Source organism: Oncorhynchus keta, chromosome 1, assembly GCF_023373465.1.
Source record: "Oncorhynchus keta strain PuntledgeMale-10-30-2019 chromosome 1, Oket_V2, whole genome shotgun sequence".
Taxonomy (NCBI): domain Eukaryota; kingdom Metazoa; phylum Chordata; class Actinopteri; order Salmoniformes; family Salmonidae; genus Oncorhynchus; species Oncorhynchus keta.
Genome location: NC_068421.1, coordinates 98031749 through 98051096, shown reverse-complemented (window position 1 = coordinate 98051096; position 19348 = coordinate 98031749). Strand labels below are relative to the sequence as shown.

Below are 19348 nucleotides of genomic sequence, written 5' to 3'. Positions count from 1 at the left end.
TAACGTTAACACTCTGCAAAGCCTTAAGTAAATGTAAAGCCTAACGTTTGGGGCAAATCCAATACAACACCTCAGAGTAAAAGCCTCCTTATTTTCAAGCGTGATGTTGGCTGCATCATGGTATGGGTATGCTTGACAATGGCAAAGACTGGGGCGTTTTTCAGGATGAAAATAAATGGGATGGAGCTAAGCACATACAAAATCCCAGAGGAAAACCTGGTTCATTCTGCTTTCAACCAGACACTGGGAGATGAATTCACCTTTCAACAGGACAATAACCTAAAACACAAGGCAAAATCTACACTGGAGTTATTTACCAAGAAGACAGTGAATGTTCCTCAATTCTGAGTGGCCAAGTTACAATTTCTTCTTGAAATCTATGGCAAGACTTGAAAATTGCTGTCTAGTCATTATCCCCAACACTTTCACAGAGCTTGAAGTATTTTGAAAAGAATACTGGGTAAATGTTGCACAATCCAGATGTGCAGAGCTCTTAAGAGACTTTACCAAAGAACACCACAGACGGTAATCGCTGCTGGTGTTTCTGACATGTATTTACTCAGGAGGTGAAAACTTGTCTAATTAACGTATATTATTGTTTTATTTTGTCATTCATCTTAAAATAATGTTAGATTTTACTTATGAAAAGACAGAGTATTTTGTGTAGCTCATTGACAACAAAATGACAGTTTAATCCCACTTTGTAACACAATAAAATGTGAAGATATCCAAGGGGGGGGGGGGGGTGAATACTTACGATTCCCACGGTACCAACAACAGATGGTCTGAACAACAACATATTTCTTAGTAACAGATGAATCAGCATGAGAATAATACTAAGTCATTCATAGCATATTCATGAGACTAAAAACATACTGGAAATTATGTCTCCAAAAGCAAGCAGAACCCCTGTTTTATACTATACATGATTTAGGTTATTGATTTTGCTTACTTGTCCTGGGCTTTCGAGTTAGCACAGCATCAAAGTTAGTGGTATCAATCTCCCAAGCCAGGATAGGCTTGGTGTTGCTGCAGGACACCCCCTCCATGTCAAAGTCTTCATCTGAAGCCTCCTCTACACCTGCAGGCTGCCCCTGACCCTGAGACAGGTCCACAGTGTTGGACTTCACTACTGGGGCCCCGCTGCCATCCTGCTTGCTGTGGGCCACCTCTCTGGGGGTGCTGGGGAGCCGGTAGAGAGAGGCAGCCTGGTTGAGGAGGGCGTAGTCTGAGCAGACCGTGTAGAACTTCTCCCTGGAGTGAGTGACAGGGCAGGTCCATGGGAGCTGGAGCTCAGCACTGGAGGCTCTCCGGGTCCTCAGGGAGTCCCGGGTGAGAGTGGTCAGTAGGCCGCGTTGGTCATCCTCTGTCAGGGGGTGGGGGTCGCTGGGTCATCATAGCCTGGGTATATGGCTGACTCCCAGATACATTAGGTCCTGAACTATCCCCACTGTTAGGCATTGAAGAGAGGACTGGGATGTTGGATGAGAGAATTGTTTAAAGTTGAAGTGGTTGGTCTGTTTAGAGGGGTGGGTTGTCATCTATGCTGCAGAAAGGGTTAAAAATATATATTTATTAAAACTTCAAATTGGGTTCAAAGATATCAACCAGGAATTGTGTTTTGGGCTTATAAAAGGTAACGTGTTGAAAGGTAATTCATAGTCAGTAACTAACATAGAATTGAAGGTATCCCGACGGGCAGCAGATGGCGATGTTGAGTCATTTAATCTTACGGTCCAGATGGAATCTATGCAGCTGTCTATGCACTCGTATCCCCCATGGACTGGTTTGTACATTAAACATTCTCCATTCAGGCTGTAATATGAAATGTTCCTCCTGAACTCAATTGAATGGGGAGAAGGTCGGAAAAAACAGGTGGAATTTACATACTTTTTTATGAAACACTATTTTCCACCACCATGCTAAAGTGGCTAATACTACTTCCTGATGCTGTGTATTGTTCAGCCAATCAGACCAAGGGTGGGGGAAAAACAGACTGCTGCAACCTGAACGTAATATGCAACATCCAGGACTAACATTAGCTACTCTAGCATGGTGGTGGAAACTGGTGCTTCATAAAGAAAGTATGGGGTCTCCTGGTGGGCGCAGCGGTCTAAGGCACTACATGTCAGTGTTGAGGCCACTACAACCTGGGGTTCGACCTCAGGGTGTGTGTCACAACCGCCGTGGCCGGGATTCCCATAGGGTGGTGACAGACCAGCTTCGTCTGGGTTAGACCGGGGTTTTCCATGGCTCATCGTGCTCTAGCGATTCCTTGTGGCGGGCCGGGCGCCTGCAAGCTGACTTCTGTTATATTTTGAACAGTGTTTCCTCCAACACATTAGTGCGGCAGACCTAGCTACAGAAGCAGTGTGGGTCTCTATGATGTTTCAGTCCTTCGCCTCTCCCAAGCCCGTTGCAGCGATGAGACAAGATCAGGATAACTACCATATTGGATATCACAAACGTTTTATTTTTTATTTTTTACGGCTTATTACCATTAAATCTAGTTAAGGAGGAAACTACAACCTTGCAGCCTCAATGGGAAATATTTTATGTACAACCCGGTTCAGGGATAGGTGCGTTCCCATTGAATGAATGGTAAAATAGAACTACTCAATATCGTTATCTGACCAGCCTTTTGGCTAATTTACGCAAGCCCTGATATTAATTCAGCCATAACCTGATCTACAGTAGCATGAGCCACTTGATAAGGATAATGTATTGACATTGAGTACAAACACACTTAGGACTGGTGTAAATGATTTTTTTTTTTACATTATCTACTGTCGTTCAATCATAGAGACAAAGATAAGAATATGTCTTTTGCGCCCACTAGGCGAGACGACCGTCACCATCACCACCTGTCATCTCAGAAGATGGCAGCAAAACATGCAGTAGCATCTGACTGTCTCTAAAATATGCACGCAATAAACCTGTAACATTTGGTACACATACCTTGCATTGTGTCGTGGATTTTTAACTCGGTAGGTAACTAGGTAGCCACATAGTATGAATTTCTCCTGGTGGGATAAATACGCTGTTGTATATTGACGTCCTCCTCCTTCCGCTGTACAGTAATGATGAACGAACCCATTACGTAACTAGGGGTGCTCAACCGTAATCTTCCACAAGATTTTCTCACATACAGTTCTAAATTAACGCTTTGCTAAAAAACATATTTAAAAATGGAAGTTTAAAATTGTTACATTTATAGGGATTTCACATTTACTGACCCTATTTCTTCATAATTTTACACACAATATTCGGCGTTCACGAAGGGTCATCAACCCCTAACCAGCCATCCGTTTTCTTTAACCAATCAGAATAAGCCTTTTGGCTATGGTAGGTGCAATTGATTTACCTCGCTGGTATGGAACGCCGCTTTACCCTATTCGAAGCGTCCAACCAGGACCTGAATATGACTATCACGCCATGTAATCATTTAACACGTTCATTCATTGTTTATGTAATTATTACACATTGATTAGACTATCACTCGTATTTCATATGTCACAACGATTCACTGATACGTGTGCTATGATGCCGGTAAAGTTTTGTTTCGCTCACCGGCTGCTGCCTCACGACCGCAGACACACTCCCTCCCAAGCTATGGACGGTGCTGGCAAAAAAAAAAAAAAAAAAGCTGGCTAGCTAATGGACACAAACAATGTTCTTCCCCCAAAACATAGCAAAACGACATGATCTGTTTCAGTAGCTATAGTTAGCTAGCTAACTATCTATCTAGGTGTCATCATCTAAAATACCCCTTATTTATAAAACAGTTCTAATTTGATGGATGGTCAGACCCCACCTATGTGAAGCTAGCCACAATAAGGATGCGCCTAAATAGTGGAATTTGCTGTTCGCCTTAAAAAGAAAATAGAATATAAAAATATATATATTCTATTGAACCTTAATTTAACTAGGCAATTCAGTCAAGAACAAATTATTATTTACAATAACGACCTAACCCGGACGACGCTGGACCAATTGTGCGCCCCCTTATGTCTAATTGAAAGTGTTACAAATGAATACGAAAAGTGGAATCATGCCTTAATGGAATATATCATGCGAAACGAGGTTGGATCGTTGTTATATAAATTCAACAAAAGACAATAATTTGTTAATTTGACAAAAAATCTTTTGAAATCACACTGTGGATGTATTAGACTTTAGAATAGCATCGATGGCATACTTGTTTCGCCTTACCCTATGGATTGTGGATCAATGACATGGGGTATCAGTCTACCCAGTGACACCCACAGAACATTAGCGTCGAAGCTCTTATTGCAGGACTCTGAAACCACTGTGAATTGAGCCACATGTATTGTACCCGTCAACCTACTATATGTATTGAACAATATTCCAGAGAAAAGACAATAAATAAATACCAAGTGTCTTTTCGGGAGTCTGATAACTCTGAGGAGGACTTTCCCCGCAGTCAAAGTGCCACAATAAGATCTACGACGCTAATATTTGCGTAAAAAGTTGCGTTCTGAGGGTGTTAAAGGAGCAGACTGATTCACTATTTTATTGCTCCATAAATTCCAGCCCTCTAACCTTGTTGAATATTATCTAGTCTAAATATGGCGTGATTCCATCAACTGTGTAAACTTTTATTTTGAAGGAAAACGGCAAATTCCACTATTGTGGATAATACTTATTGTGGATAGCTTCACAGCACGGTTCCGGTTCACGCCTCTCTAGCCAGATGAAGCTAACTGGCAGCTAATAACGTTAGCTGTGGTCAACAGGGTTAAGTAGCTGGATAGCTAGTTATTTTCATGAAATGAAGTTCGATTTCAATAGGGGAACAACACTAGCCAATACTTACTCGCATGGATTCCTAAATCATCGCTAAAAAAACATTGAAAATGAGTGCAGTTTCTACTGGTCATTGCTTTCAGGCTGGTTGCATCGATGCTAGCTAGCTACCCCCAGAGGTTGCTAATAACATCTGTATCAAACATATTTCCAAGCCGTTTTGATCCTGATCTTATTTCAAATGCTCACACAGACGTTTTCCCATTCGGTGGAACAAATCATTCGTTATTACCAACGTGGTATTGTAAACACATTGTGGCCGGTGTGGGTGCTTGTTTTTGTAGAATTATTTTGTACAACTTTGACAGTGCTGGTGGCGCTTGGCTTTCACACACAACATTCCATAATATAATCGTGTTATTTGACATGTCAAATTATTATTTTATGTATCTTTTTTGACAAGCATTTGACCTAAACGGCTACCCATACCGGCCGGTTAGGGACCAATGATAAATGCCGTGTTCGATTTTGATTTTTTTTTATTAACAACAAATCAATACAGGGAAGTACATGAGGGAACAAGTATTTATGGATAGTATACAATGGACAATTGAGCTAGGGGCGGGGCTGGGGGGCGGGGCTGGGGGCACAATATCACATTACACAGGGGACCTTAAGGGACATGCATATACTTATAATTCGAACAGATTTTTTGTTAGTGGAGTATTTAATTGTCTTAAAATACAGTTCAATTTATTTTTGTAGGGTAAGAAAATGTGTTTTTCTGTTTGTAAATGTACATTTGTGAATATGACATTTGGCCAAAAGAATAATTAAATTAATTACATGAAAATGTTTCAGCTTATTCCTATCGTAGATAAATAATCCAAGCAGTACATCTCTCCACAATAGTGTTAAATCTTCATAAAAGTGTTCAATTATAAACCTACTGATGTCTTGCCACAGTTTTCTTACATGAATACATTGTCAAAAAAAAGTTGCAACACTGTTTCTGGGTGGTCAATACAAAAGGAGCAATTTGAATTGATGTTTTCCTTAAACTTCTTCATATAGTGGTTGGCAGGATAATATTTATGAATAATTTTAAAGGAAACTTCCTTAATTTTGTTAACAAGTAGGTATGTGTGTGGCAATATCAAAACTTTTTTTCCCAACAGATATTATCAATAAATCCATTCCAATAAGGCATGACATAAAGTATAGATACAACATCCTGCTGGAAACAAGGATCGTATCGCTCTGTTGTTGAATGGACCAAAGATAAACAAATCTTTCCTACTCATGAGTCAACAGGGTCAGCAGAAGGTAGGCTCTGAGGGTCAGGTCTTTCCTACTGATGAGTCAACAGGGTCAATAGAAGGTCGGCTCTGAGGGTCAGGTCTTTCCTACTGATGAGTCAACAGGGTCAATAGAAGGTAGGCTCTGAGGGTCAGGTCTTTCCTACTGATGAGTCAACAGGGTCAATAGAAGGTCGGCTCTGAGGGTCAGGTCTTTCCTACTGATGAGTCAACAGGGTCAATAGAAGGTCGGCTCTGAGGGTCAGGTCTTTCCTACTGATGAGTCAACAGGGTCAATAGAAGGTAGGCTCTGAGGGTCAGGTCTTTCCTACTGATGAGTCAACAGGGTCAATAGAAGGTAGGCTCTGAGGGTCAGGTCTTTCCTACTCATGAGTCAACAGGGTCAATAGAAGGTCGGCTCTGAGGGTCAGGTCTTTCCTACTGATGAGTCAACAGGGTCAATAGAAGGTCGGCTCTGAGGGTCAGGTCTTTCCTACTGATGAGTCAACAGGGTCAATAGAAGGTAGGCACTGAGGGTCAGGTCTTTCCTACTGATGAGTCAACAGGGTCAATAGAAGGTAGGCTCTGAGGGTCAGGTCTTTCCTACTGATGAGTCAACAGGGTCAACAGAAGGTAGGCTCTGAGGGTCAGGTCTTTCCTACTGATGAGTCAACAGGGTCAATAGAAGGTAGGCTCTGAGGGTCTGGTGTTTCCTACTGATGAGTCAACAGGGTCAATAGAAGGTAGGCTCTGAGGGTCAGGTCTTTCCTACTGATGAGTCAACAGGGTCAATAGAAGGTCGGCTCTGAGGGTCTTGACACGTTCCTGAGTAATAAAGCAACACCTGAGGGAATGGCATCTAAAACAATTTCAAAATCTTTAGGTGTTACAGGGACCTTGTAAAGTGATAAGAATTCCTTATAACTGAGTAAGAGAGCCTCTGCATTTACCAGTTGGCTCCCCAACAGGATATTATTTAGAAACCAATATTCCAAAAACAAAGAAGTATTTTTATACAATATGTCCCGATTATTCCATATATAATATCTGTGTGGAGAAAAATTATAATTGCAAAACGACATGAAGTTAAGGCCACCAAAAGTAGAGAAGACATGATGAGTAATACAATTCTACATAGATGTGTCTTCTTAGGAATTGTTTTATCCAATTGATCTTAAAAGTATTATTTAAGGTAGTAAAGTCCAGAAAATTCAGCCCACCATTCTCATAAGTGTTCATTACAACAGTTTTCCTAATGTAATGTTTACGGTTTCTCCACAGAAAGTTGAAAAGCATCTGGTCTATCTCCTTGCTTATTTTACTGTCAAGATATAAAGATAGAGCACCATATGTTAGTCTAGAGATACCTTCAGCCTTGGTTATTAGGACTCTACCTTTTAAAGATAAGTCCCTCTGTAGCCATTGATTTAGTTTCTTCTGGGTTTTTTTTAATAAGAGGGTTAAAATTTAGTAAGCCTCCAGACTTCTGATCCTTTGTAATGGTTATGCCTAAATATGTAAGTTATTATTTTACTGGAATACCATAATATGAAGGTGTCACACAATCTTTGACAGCTATTAGTTCACATTTATTAATGTTAAGATATAGACCAGACGCTTTGGAAAAGCATTGTATCACATTGATCGATATGGGAATTTGGTTAGCGTCTTTCAGAGAAAGTGTAGTATCGTCAGCCAGCTGGCTTATAATAATTTCTTTACCAGCTATGGAAATACCTTGTATAGGACTATTATTTAAAGAATTTGTAAGAAGTTGGATGATTAATAAAAACAGGTATGGAGAGATAGGACAACCTTGCCTAATTCCTCTTTTTAACTCAAATCTAAGTGAGGTGCCATATTTCAATTTGATAGAGCTGTTATCATTTGTGTGGAAGAGGAACTGATGCTCTACTGTGTCAAATGCTTTATTAAAATCTAAAAATAATATGAAGCTATCCTCAGTTATTAGGTCTGAGTAGTCAAGTATGTCTAATACTAGTCTGACATTGTTAGAAATATGTCTGTTCCTCATGAAGCCAGACTGTGTTTCATCAATGATTGCATCCAGGACTTCTTTAATTATTTTTGCAAGTAGTAAGGCTAATATCTTATAGTCAACAGAAGTTGGGTGATGCAACAGGACAACGACCCAAAACATAGAAGTAAATAAATCAACAGAATGGATTCAAAATAACAAAATACACCTTGTGGGGTGGCCCAGTCAGTCCTGACCTCAATCCGATTGAGATGCTGTGGCATGACCTCAAGAGAGCAGTTCACACCAGACATCGCAAGACTATTGCTGAACTGAAACAGTTTTGTAAAGAGGAATGGTCCAAATTCCTCCTGACCGTTGTGCAGGTCTGATCCTCATCTACAGAAAACATTTTGTTGAGGTTATTGCTGCCAAAGGAGGGTCAACTAGTTATTAAATCCAAGGGTTCACATACTTCTCCCACCCTGCACTGTGAATGTTTACACGGTGTGTTCAATAAAGACACGAAAACATATAATTGTTTGTGTGTTATTAGTTTAAGCAGACTGTGTTTGTCTATTGTTGTGACCAAGATGAAGATCAGATCAAAGTTTATGACCAATTTATGCAGAAATCCAGGTAATTCCAAAGGGTTCACATACTTTTTCTTGCCACTATGTGATTTGACTCTCTCTACTCTCACACATTTTTACTCTGTTGATGACATCTCTCCGTTTGACTCTGTTGACTCTCTGTTTGACTCTGTTGGGGCATCTCTCCGTTTGACTCTGTTGGGGGCATCTCTCTGTTTGACTCTGTTGGGGGCATCTCTCCGTTTGACTCTGTTGATGACATCTCTCCGTGTGACTCTGTTGGGGGCATCTCTCCGTTTGACTCTGTTGGGGGCATCTCTCCGTTTGACTCTGTTGGGGGCATCTCTCCGTTTGACTCTGTTGGGGCATCTCTCCGTGTGACTCTGTTGGGGGCATCTCTCCGTGTGACTCTGTTGGGGGCATCTCTCCGTGTGACTCTGTTGGGGGCATCTCTCCGTTTGACTCTGTTGGGGGCATCTCTCCGTGTGACTCTGTTGGGGGCATCTCTCTGTTTGACTCTGTTGGGGCATCTCTCCGTGTGACTCTGTTGGGGCATCTCTCCGTGTGACTCTGTTGGGGGCATCTCTCCGTGTGACTCTGTTGGTGGCATCTCTCCGTGTGACTCTGTTGGGGGCATCTCTCCGTGTGACTCTGTTGGGGACATCTCTCCGTTTGACTCTGTTGGGGCATCTCTCCGTGTGACTCTGTTGGGGCATCTCTCCGTGTGACTCTGTTGGGGGCATCTCTCTGTTTGACTCTGTTGATGACATCTCTCTGTTTGACTCTGTTGGGGGCATCTCTCCGTTTGACTCTGTTGGGGGCATCTCTCCGTTTGACTCTGTTGGGGCATCTCTCTGTTTGACTCTGTTGATGACATCTCTCTGTTTGACTCTGTTGGGGGCATCTCTCCGTTTGACTCTGTTGGGGGCATCTCTCCGTTTGACTCTGTTGGGGCATCTCTCCGTGTGACTCTGTTGGGGGCATCTCTCCGTGTGACTCTGTTGGGGGCATCTCTCCGTGTGACTCTGTTGGGGGCATCTCTCCGTTTGACTCTGTTGATGACATCTCTCCGTTTGACTCTGTTGGGGGCATCTCTCCGTTTGACTCTGTTGATGACATCTCTCCGTTTGACTCTGTTGATGACATCTCTCCGTTTGACTCTGTTGGGGGCATCTCTCCGTGTGACTCTGTTGGGGGCATCTCTCCGTGTGACTCTGTTGGGGGCATCTCTCCGTGTGACTCTGTTGGGGGCATCTCTCCGTTTGACTCTGTTGGGGGCATCTCTCCGTGTGACTCTGTTGGGGGCATCTCTCCGTTTGACTCTGTTGATGACATCTCTCCGTTTGACTCTGTTGGGGGCATCTCTCCGTTTGACTCTGTTGGGGGCATCTCTCCGTGTGACTCTGTTGATGACATCTCTCCGTTTGACTCTGTTGGGGGCATCTCTCCGTTTGACTCTGTTGGGGGCATCTCTCCGTTTGACTCTGTTGGGGGCATCTCTCCGTTTGACTCTGTTGGGGCATCTCTCCGTTTGACTCTGTTGGGGGCATCTCTCTGTTTGACTCTGTTGGGGGCATCTCTCCGTTTGACTCTGTTGGGGGCATCTCTCTGTTTGACTCTGTTGGGGGCATCTCTCCGTTTGACTCTGTTGGGGGCATCTCTCTGTTTGACTCTGTTGGGGGCATCTCTCCGTTTGACTCTGTTGGGGGCATCTCTCCGTGTGACTCTGTTGGGGGCATCTCTCCGTGTGACTCTGTTGGGGACATCTCTCCGTGTGACTCTGTTGGGGGCATCTCTCCGTTTGACTCTGTTGATGACATCTCTCCGTGTGACTCTGTTGGGGGCATCTCTCTGTTTGACTCTGTTGGGGGCATCTCTCCGTTTGACTCTGTTGGGGGCATCTCTCCGTGTGACTCTGTTGGGGGCATCTCTCTGTTTGACTCTGTTGGTGGCATCTCTCCGTGTGACTCTGTTGGGGGCATCTCTCCGTTTGACTCTGTTGGGGGCATCTCTCCGTGTGACTCTGTTGGGGCATCTCTCCGTGTGACTCTGTTGGTGGCATCTCTACGTTTGACTCTGTTGGGGCATCTCTACGTTTGACTCTGTTGGTGGCATCTCTCCGTGTGACTCTGTTGGGGGCATCTCTCCGTTTGACTCTGTTGGGGGCATCTCTCCGTGTGACTCTGTTGGGGGCATCTCTCCGTTTGACTCTGTTGGGGGCATCTCTCTGTTTGACTCTGTTGGTGGCATCTCTCCGTGTGACTCTGTTGGGGGCATCTCTCCGTTTGACTCTGTTGGGGGCATCTCTCCGTTTGACTCTGTTGGTGGCATCTCTCCGTGTGACTCTGTTGGTGGCATCTCTCCGTGTGACTCTGTTGGTGGCATCTCTCCGTGTGACTCTGTTGGGGGCATCTCTCCGTTTGACTCTGTTGATGACATCTCTCCGTGTGACTCTGTTGGGGGCATCTCTCTGTTTGACTCTGTTGATGACATCTCTCCGTGTGACTCTGTTGGGGGCATCTCTCCGTTTGACTCTGTTGATGACATCTCTCCGTGTGACTCTGTTGGTGGCATCTCTCCGTGTGACTCTGTTGGGGGCATCTCTCCGTGTGACTCTGTTGATGACATCTCTCCGTGTGACTCTGTTGATGACATCTCTCCGTGTGACTCTGTTGGTGGCATCTCTCCGTGTGACTCTGTTGGTGGCATCTCTCCGTGTGACTCTGTTGGGGGCATCTCTCCGTGTGACTCTGTTGGTGGCATCTCTCCGTGTGACTCTGTTGATGGCATCTCTCCGTTTGACTCTGTTGATGACATCTCTCCGTGTGACTCTGTTGGGGGCATCTCTCCGTGTGACTCTGTTGATGACATCTCTCCGTTTGACTCTGTTGATGACATCTCTCCGTTTGACTCTGTTGATGACATCTCTCCGTTTGACTCTGTTGGGGGCATCTCTCCGTGTGACTCTGTTGGGGGCATCTCTCCGTGTGACTCTGTTGGGGGCATCTCTCCGTTTGACTCTGTTGGGGGCATCTCTCCGTTTGACTCTGTTGGGGGCATCTCTCCGTGTGACTCTGTTGGGGGCATCTCTCCGTTTGACTCTGTTGGGGGCATCTCTCCGTTTGACTCTGTTGATGACATCTCTCCGTTTGACTCTGTTGATGACATCTCTCCGTTTGACTCTGTTGGGGGCATCTCTCCGTGTGACTCTGTTGGGGGCATCTCTCCGTTTGACTCTGTTGGGGGCATCTCTCCGTTTGACTCTGTTGGGGGCATCTCTCCGTGTGACTCTGTTGGGGGCATCTCTCCGTTTGACTCTGTTGGGGGCATCTCTCCGTGTGACTCTGTTGATGACATCTCTCCGTGTGACTCTGTTGGGGGCATCTCTCCGTTTGACTCTGTTGGGGGCATCTCTCCGTTTGACTCTGTTGATGACATCTCTCCGTTTGACTCTGTTGATGACATCTCTCCGTTTGACTCTGTTGGGGGCATCTCTCCGTTTGACTCTGTTGGGGGCATCTCTCCGTTTGACTCTGTTGGGGGCATCTCTCCGTTTGACTCTGTTGGGGGCATCTCTCCGTTTGACTCTGTTGATGACATCTCTCCGTTTGACTCTGTTGGGGGCATCTCTCCGTTTGACTCTGTTGGGGGCATCTCTCCGTTTGACTCTGTTGGGGGCATCTCTCCGTGTGACTCTGTTGGGGACATCTCTCCGTGTGACTCTGTTGATGACATCTCTCCGTTTGACTCTGTTGATGACATCTCTCCGTTTGACTCTGTTGATGACATCTCTCCGTGTGACTCTGTTGATGACATCTCTCCGTTTGACTCTGTTGGGGACATCTCTCCGTGTGACTCTGTTGGGGGCATCTCTCCGTTTGACTCTGTTGGGGGCATCTCTCCGTTTGACTCTGTTGGGGACATCTCTCCGTTTGACTCTGTTGGGGGCATCTCTCCGTGTGACTCTGTTGGGGGCATCTCTCCGTTTGACTCTGTTGATGACATCTCTCCGTGTGACTCTGTTGGTGGCATCTCTCCGTGTGACTCTGTTGATGGCATCTCTCCGTGTGACTCTGTTGATGGCATCTCTCCGTGTGACTCTGTTGGTGGCATCTCTCCGTTTGACTCTGTTGGGGGCATCTCTCCGTGTGACTCTGTTGGGGGCATCTCTCTGTTTGACTCTGTTGGTGGCATCAACGGTGTCAAATGGAGAGATGCCACTTACTTAACCTCTCTCTCTCCGAAGCAGGTTCCAGACAGAGGCCCCATAGTCCCCCATGCTGCAGAACCATACGCAACAACTGCGTTTCCAGGGTGACCAGGGCCCCAGGAGACCCCAGTTAAAGCCGTCATGTCTCCAGACCCAGCCTGAACCTGACGCAGCAGGGGCCTGACCTCCATCCTGTCTCCAGACCCAGCCTGAACCTGACGCAGCAGGGGCCTGAGCATCCTCTCTCTAGACCCAGCCTGAACCTGACACAGCAGGGGCCTGACCTCCATCCTGTCTCTAGACCCAGCCTGAACCTGACGCAGCAGGGGTCTGACCTCCATCCTGTCTCTAGACCCAGCCTGAACCTGACGCAGCAGGAGTTTACATGGCTCATCGCACTCTGGCGACTCCTTGTGTCGGGCTGGGCACCTTCAGGCCGACTCGGTCTTCAGTTGAACAGTGTTTCCTCTGACACATTGGTGCGGCTGGCTTCCGGGGTTAAGCGGGCGGTTGTTAAATAGCATGGTTTGGCGGGTCATGTTTTGGAGGACACATGTTGAACTCAATCTTCACCTCTCCCGAGCTTGTTGGGAAGTTGCAGTGAGGAAACAAGATCTTAATAGGATTTGATGAAATTGGAGAGAGAGAAAAAAAAGTGACATAGCAACTCTTTCAAACGAATAGCGACAAGCAAAATCACGTCCTCCATAGTGGGTGTACAGCGACTTCGGAAAGTGACCCCTTGAACTTTTCCTAATTTTGTTACGTTACAGCCTTATTCTAAAATGGATTACAGTTTTCCTCATCAATCTACACACGTTACCCCATAATGACAAAGCAAAAACAGGTTTCTAGAACATTTTGCTAATTTATTCAGACCTTTTACTCAGTACTTTGTTGAAGCTCTTTTGGCAGTGATTACAGCCTTTAGTCTTCTTGGGTATGACGCTACAAGCTTGGCACACCTGTATTTGGGGAGTTTTTCCCATTCTTCTCTGCAGATCCTCTCAAGCTCTGTCAGGTTGGATGGGGAGCGTTGCTGCACAGCTATTTTCAGGTATCTCCAGAGATGTTAGATTGGGTTCAAGTCCAGGCTCTGGCTGGGCCACTCAAGGACATTCAGAGACTTGTCCCAAAACCACTCTTGCATTGTCTTGTCTTTGTGCTTAGGGTCGTTATCCTGTTGGAAGGTGAACCTTCGCCCCAGTCTAAGGTCCTGAGCGCTCTGGAGCAGGTTTTCATCAAGGATCTCTCTGTACTTTGCTTCAATCCTGACTAGTCTCCCAGTCCCTGCTGCTGAAAAACATCCCCACAGCATGATGCTGCCACCACCATGCTTCACTGTAGGGATGGTGCCACCACCACCATGCTTCACCGTAGGGATGGTGCAAGGCTTCCTCCAGACATGACGCTTGGCTTTCAGACCAAAGAGTTCAATCTTGGTTTCATCAGATCAGATAATCTTGTTTCTCATGGTCTGAGAGTCTTTAGATGCCTTTTGGCAAACTCCAAGCTGGCTGTCATGTGCCTTTTACTGAGGAGTGGCTTCTGTCTGGACACTCTACCAAAAAGGCCTGATTGGTGGAGTGCTGCAGAGATGGTTGTCCTTCTGGAAGATTCTCCCATCCCCACAGAGGAATTCTAGAGCTCTGTCAGAGTGACCATCGGGTTTTTGGTCGCCTCCCTGACCAAGGCCCTTCTCCCCCTATTGCTCAGTTTGACCGGGCGGCCCGATCTAGGAAGAGTCCTGGTGGTTCCACATTTCTTCCATTTAATAATGATGGAGGCCATTGTGTTCTTGGGGACCTTCAATGCTGCAGACATTTTTTAATAACCTTTCCCAGATCTGTGGCACAATCCTGTCTAGGAGCTCTAAGGGCAATTTCTTTGACCTCATGGCTCAGTTTTAGCTCTGACATGTGCTGTCAACTATGGGACCTTATATAGACAGGTGTGTGCCTTCCCAAATCATGTCCAATCAATTGAATTTACCACAGTTGGACTCCAATCAAGTGGCAGAAACAAGGAAGATCAATGGAAACAGGATGCACCTGATCTCAATTTCGAGTCTCATAGCAAAGGGTCTGAATACTTATGTAAATTAAATAAGGTATTTCTGTTTTTTAAATTTTAATACATTTGCTGAAGAAAAAAAACAACTGTTTTTTGCTTAGTCGTTCTGAGGCATTGTGTGTAGATTGCCGAGAATTAAAAAAATATTTTAGCCATTTTAGAATAAGGCTGTAACGTAACAACATGTGGAAAGAGTGAAAGGGGTCTGAATACTTTCTGAAGACACAGTACAGTATATACAGATGTCTCGTCATTGTGCATAAAGACTATTTCCATATGTTTCTCACTTAAAGCTATAAAAAAGGTTTTATATCATTTCAGCCAGTAGTTTTGAAAGTAGCACTCAGGAGCCAATGGTGGACGACGTCATCTATATCGTTCTATGTAATGGAGCCAATGGCTCATCATCTATATCGTTCTATGTAATGGAGCCAATGGCTCATCATCTATATCGTTCTATGTAATGGAGCCAATGGCTCATCATCTATATCGTTCTATGTAATGGAGCCAATGGCTCATCATCTATATCGTTCTATGTAATGGAGCCAATGGCTCATCATCTATATCGTTCTATGTAATGGAGCCAATGGTGGACGACGTCATCTATATCGTTCTATGTAATGGAGCCAATGGCTCATCATCTATATCGTTCTATGTAATGGAGCCAATGGTGGACGACGTCATCTATATCGTTCTATGTAATGGAGCCAATGGCTCATCATCTATATCGTTCTATGTAATGGAGCCAATGGTGGACGACGTCATCTATATCGTTCTATGTAATGGAGCCAATGACTCGTCATCTATATCGTTCTATGTAATGGAGCCAATGGTGGACGACGTCATCTATATCGTTCTATGTAATGGAGCCAATGGCTCGTCATCTATATCGTTCTATGTAATGGAGCCAATGGTGGACGACGTCATCTATATCGTTCTATGTAATGGAGCCAATGGCTCATCATCTATATCGTTCTATGTAATGGAGCCAATGGTGGACGACGTCATCTATATCGTTCTATGTAATGGAGCCAATGGTGGACGACGTCATCTATATCGTTCTATGTAATGGAGCCAATGGCTCATCAGCTATATCGTTCTATGTAATGGAGCCAATGGCTCATCATCTATATCGTTCTATGTAATGGAGCCAATGGCTCATCATCTATATCGTTCTATGTAATGGAGCCAATGGTGGACGACGTCATCTATATCGTTCTATGTAATGGAGCCAATGGCTCATCATCTATATCGTTCTATGTAATGGAGCCAATGGCTCATCATCTATATCGTTCTATGTAATGGAGCCAATGGTGGACGACGTCATCTATATCGTTCTATGTAATGGAGCCAATGGCTCATCATCTATATCGTTCTATATAATGGAGCCAATGGTGGACGACGTCATCTATATCGTTCTATGTAATGGAGCCAATGGCTCGTCATCTATATCGTTCTATGTAATGGAGCCAATGGTGGACGACGTCATCTATATCATTCTATGTAATGGAGCCAATGGCTCATCATCTCTATCGTTCTATATAATGGGGCCAATGGCTCGTCATCTATATCGTTCTATGTAATGGAGCCAATGGCTCATCATCTATATCGTTCTATGTAATGGAGCCAATGGCTCATCATCTATATCGTTCTATGTAATGGAGCCAATGGTGGACGACGTCATCTATATCGTTCTATGTAATGGAGCCAATGGCTCGTCATCTATATCGTTCTATGTAATGGAGCCAATGGCTCATCATCTATATCGTTCTATGTAATGGAGCCAATGGCTCATCATCTATATCGTTCTATGTAATGGAGCCAATGGCTCGTCATCTATATCGTTCTATGTAATGGAGCCAATGGTGGACGACGTCATCTATATCGTTCTATGTAATGGAGCCAATGGCTCATCATCTATATCGTTCTATGTAATGGAGCCAATGGCTCATCATCTATATCGTTCTATGTAATGGAGCCAATGGTGGACGACGTCATCTATATCGTTCTATGTAATGGAGCCAATGGCTCGTCATCTATATCGTTCTATGTAATGGAGCCAATGGTGGACGACGTCATCTCTATCGTTCTATGTAATGGAGCCAATGGCTCATCATCTCTATCGTTCTATGTAATGGAGCCAATGGTGGACGACGTAATCTCTATCGTTCTATGTAATGGAGCCAATGGTGGACGGCGTCATCTCTATCGTTCTATGTAATGGAGCCAATGGTGGACGACGTAATCTCTATCGTTCTATGTAATGGAGCCAATGGTGGACGACGTCATCTCTATCGTTCTATGTAATGGAGCCAATGGTGGACGACGTCATCTCTATCGTTCGATATAATGGAGCCAATGGTGGACGACGTCATCTCTATCGTTCGATATAATGGAGCCAATGGTGGACGACGTCATCTCTATCGTTCTATGTAATGGAGCCAATGGTGGACGACGTCATCTATATCGTTCTATGTAATGGAGCCAATGGTGGACGACGTCATCTATATCGTTCTATGTAATGGAGCCAATGGTGGACGACGTCATCTCTATCGTTCTATGTAATGGAGCCAATGGTGGACGACGTCATCTCTATCGTTCGATGTAATGGAGCCAATGGCTCGTCATCTATATCGTTCTATGTAATGGAGCCAATGGCTCGTCATCTCTATCGTTCTATGTAATGGAGCCAATGGTGGACGACGTCATCTATATCGTTCTATGTAATGGAGCCAATGGTGGACGACGTCATCTATATCGTTCGATATGTTGCTTCTTCATTCCCCTTTTATATGATGTTACCAATTCCAGTTCGTATAATATATTAACGTAAGCGCTTAAGATCCCGTGAAACTCTTTTTCAATCTCATCAGGAAACCTTACACAACTTTTATTTTTTTATGTCAAGGGGAGAGATTTAGAGAGTCAAGGAGAGAGAGAGACCCGGAGGAGGGTTTAACGAGAACACAGTACCTTGACCAATCAGGGAATAATCATTCGCAGTAATACGAGTGGTTTTCTATACTGAGTTTTACTGATGATCTGAATGATGTCCAGGTTATAAATACACTGCTGGGGCTCCTAGTCCTGATTATTATGAGTGCTTATGTTCAATTAGCAGACCCAATTGAACACTGGGTAATTGTGTAGATTACATACCGTATGACGGTGACTGTCCTCTCCTGTTTTCTGTGTTGAGAACTCGGCAGTGTGTGTTGTAGCCGAGCACAGACGATTTTTAAGCACTACGCTCTTCAGCACTCAGCGGTCCCGTTCTGTGAGCTTTGTGTGGCTTTACCACTTCGCTGCTGAGCCGCAGAAATTTGACGAAATGACTTGTTGAAATAGTGGCAACCTGTGACGGTGCCATATTGAAAGTCACCGAGCTCTTCAGTGCAGAGGCCATTCTACTGCCAATGTTTGTCTATGGAGATTGCATGGCTGAGTGCTAGATTTGTGTGGCTGAAATAGCTGAATCCACTCATTTGAAGGTGGGTCCACATTATGCTGTATATATATATGGGAGCTTTAAAGCTGCTTCATAATTTTTTTTGTCAACGTTTGATGTGGTGATAAAAGAACGGATCGTTAATTAATTAATTAATTGCTATTAGGGCTCAAACTTTTAATTGATTTATATATTTAATTGATTTAAATATATATATATACATATATATATATATATATATATAGTGTACATTGTAAACCACAGCAGGCCTCTCATTCAGCTCAGGCAGAAATGAAGCAGAGTCTAGAGGTGTCTGAACCAGCCTTGTAAACAGTACATGAGTATGTTGAGTACTGATGATCGCGTGGGTTCGAGAACACACCACTCTTATCCTCAATGGGATGGAGACATGACAAAAGATGCTGCCATGGTAACTCAGCAGGAATACGCATGGAGTTAATTTCTGTTGTTCTGCTCGGAACACAACAGGAGAGGTAAAACACACCCACCTCCAGGTGTTCAACAGCATGGGTCATGTGGTTACTGGATGGATGTGTTTGTTTCCATAGCCAGGTCCTTCTTCCCCTGGTCCACATCAGTAGCAGAACACTTTACAGTACACCAGGTTAGTCCTCTGGTTAGTCCTCTGGTTAGTCCTCTGGTTAGTCCACTGGTCAGTCCTCTGGTTAGTCCTCTGGTCAGTCCTCTGGTCAGTCCTCTGGTTAGTCCTCTGGTCAGTCCTCTGGTTAGTCCTCTGGTTAGTCCTCTGGTTAGTCCACTGGTCAGTTCTCTGGTTAGTCCTCTGGTTAGTCCTCTGGTCAGTCCTCTGTTCAGTCCTCTGGTTAGTCCTCTGGTTAGTCCACTGGTCAGTCCTCTTTTTAGTCCTCTGGTTAGTCCTCTGGTCAGTCCTCTGGTCAGTCCTCTGGTTAGTCCTCTGGTCAGTCCTCTGGTCAGTCCTCTGGTTAGTCCTCTGGTCAGTCC

At 44.6% G+C, this 19348-nt stretch overlaps 2 protein-coding genes and 1 long non-coding RNA gene across 6 annotated transcripts in view; 2 read left to right on the top strand and 1 right to left on the bottom strand.

Moving 5' to 3' along the window:
* Nucleotides 1-3589, bottom strand: part of LOC118394378 (basic immunoglobulin-like variable motif-containing protein) — a 101787-nt gene extending 98198 nt beyond the window's left edge. For 2 of the 4 annotated variants that reach the window (XM_052468359.1, XM_052468394.1), the window contains exons 1-2: nt 3571-3589; nt 2959-3070 (exon numbers count right to left, since the gene is read on the bottom strand). Coding sequence is in view for 1 of the 4 variants with exons in the window: in XM_052468406.1 (XP_052324366.1) it covers nt 953-1049 (97 nt within the window). In the remaining 3 variants the exon portion in view is untranslated. Of the gene's footprint in view, nt 1-952; nt 1363-2958; nt 3158-3570 lie in introns of those variants that run through there. The other 2 variants (XM_052468337.1, XM_052468406.1) reach the window with 2 other exon arrangements.
* LOC118387218 (cyclic nucleotide-gated cation channel alpha-3-like) overlaps nt 1-19348 on the top strand; it is a 106419-nt gene that overhangs the window by 41691 nt on the left and 45380 nt on the right. The window lies entirely within an intron of this gene.
* Nucleotides 6094-8735, top strand: LOC127908821 (uncharacterized). The gene is made up of 3 exons (XR_008068586.1): nt 6094-6203; nt 6259-6368; nt 6479-8735. It is a non-coding gene; the product is annotated as an uncharacterized LOC127908821 (long non-coding RNA).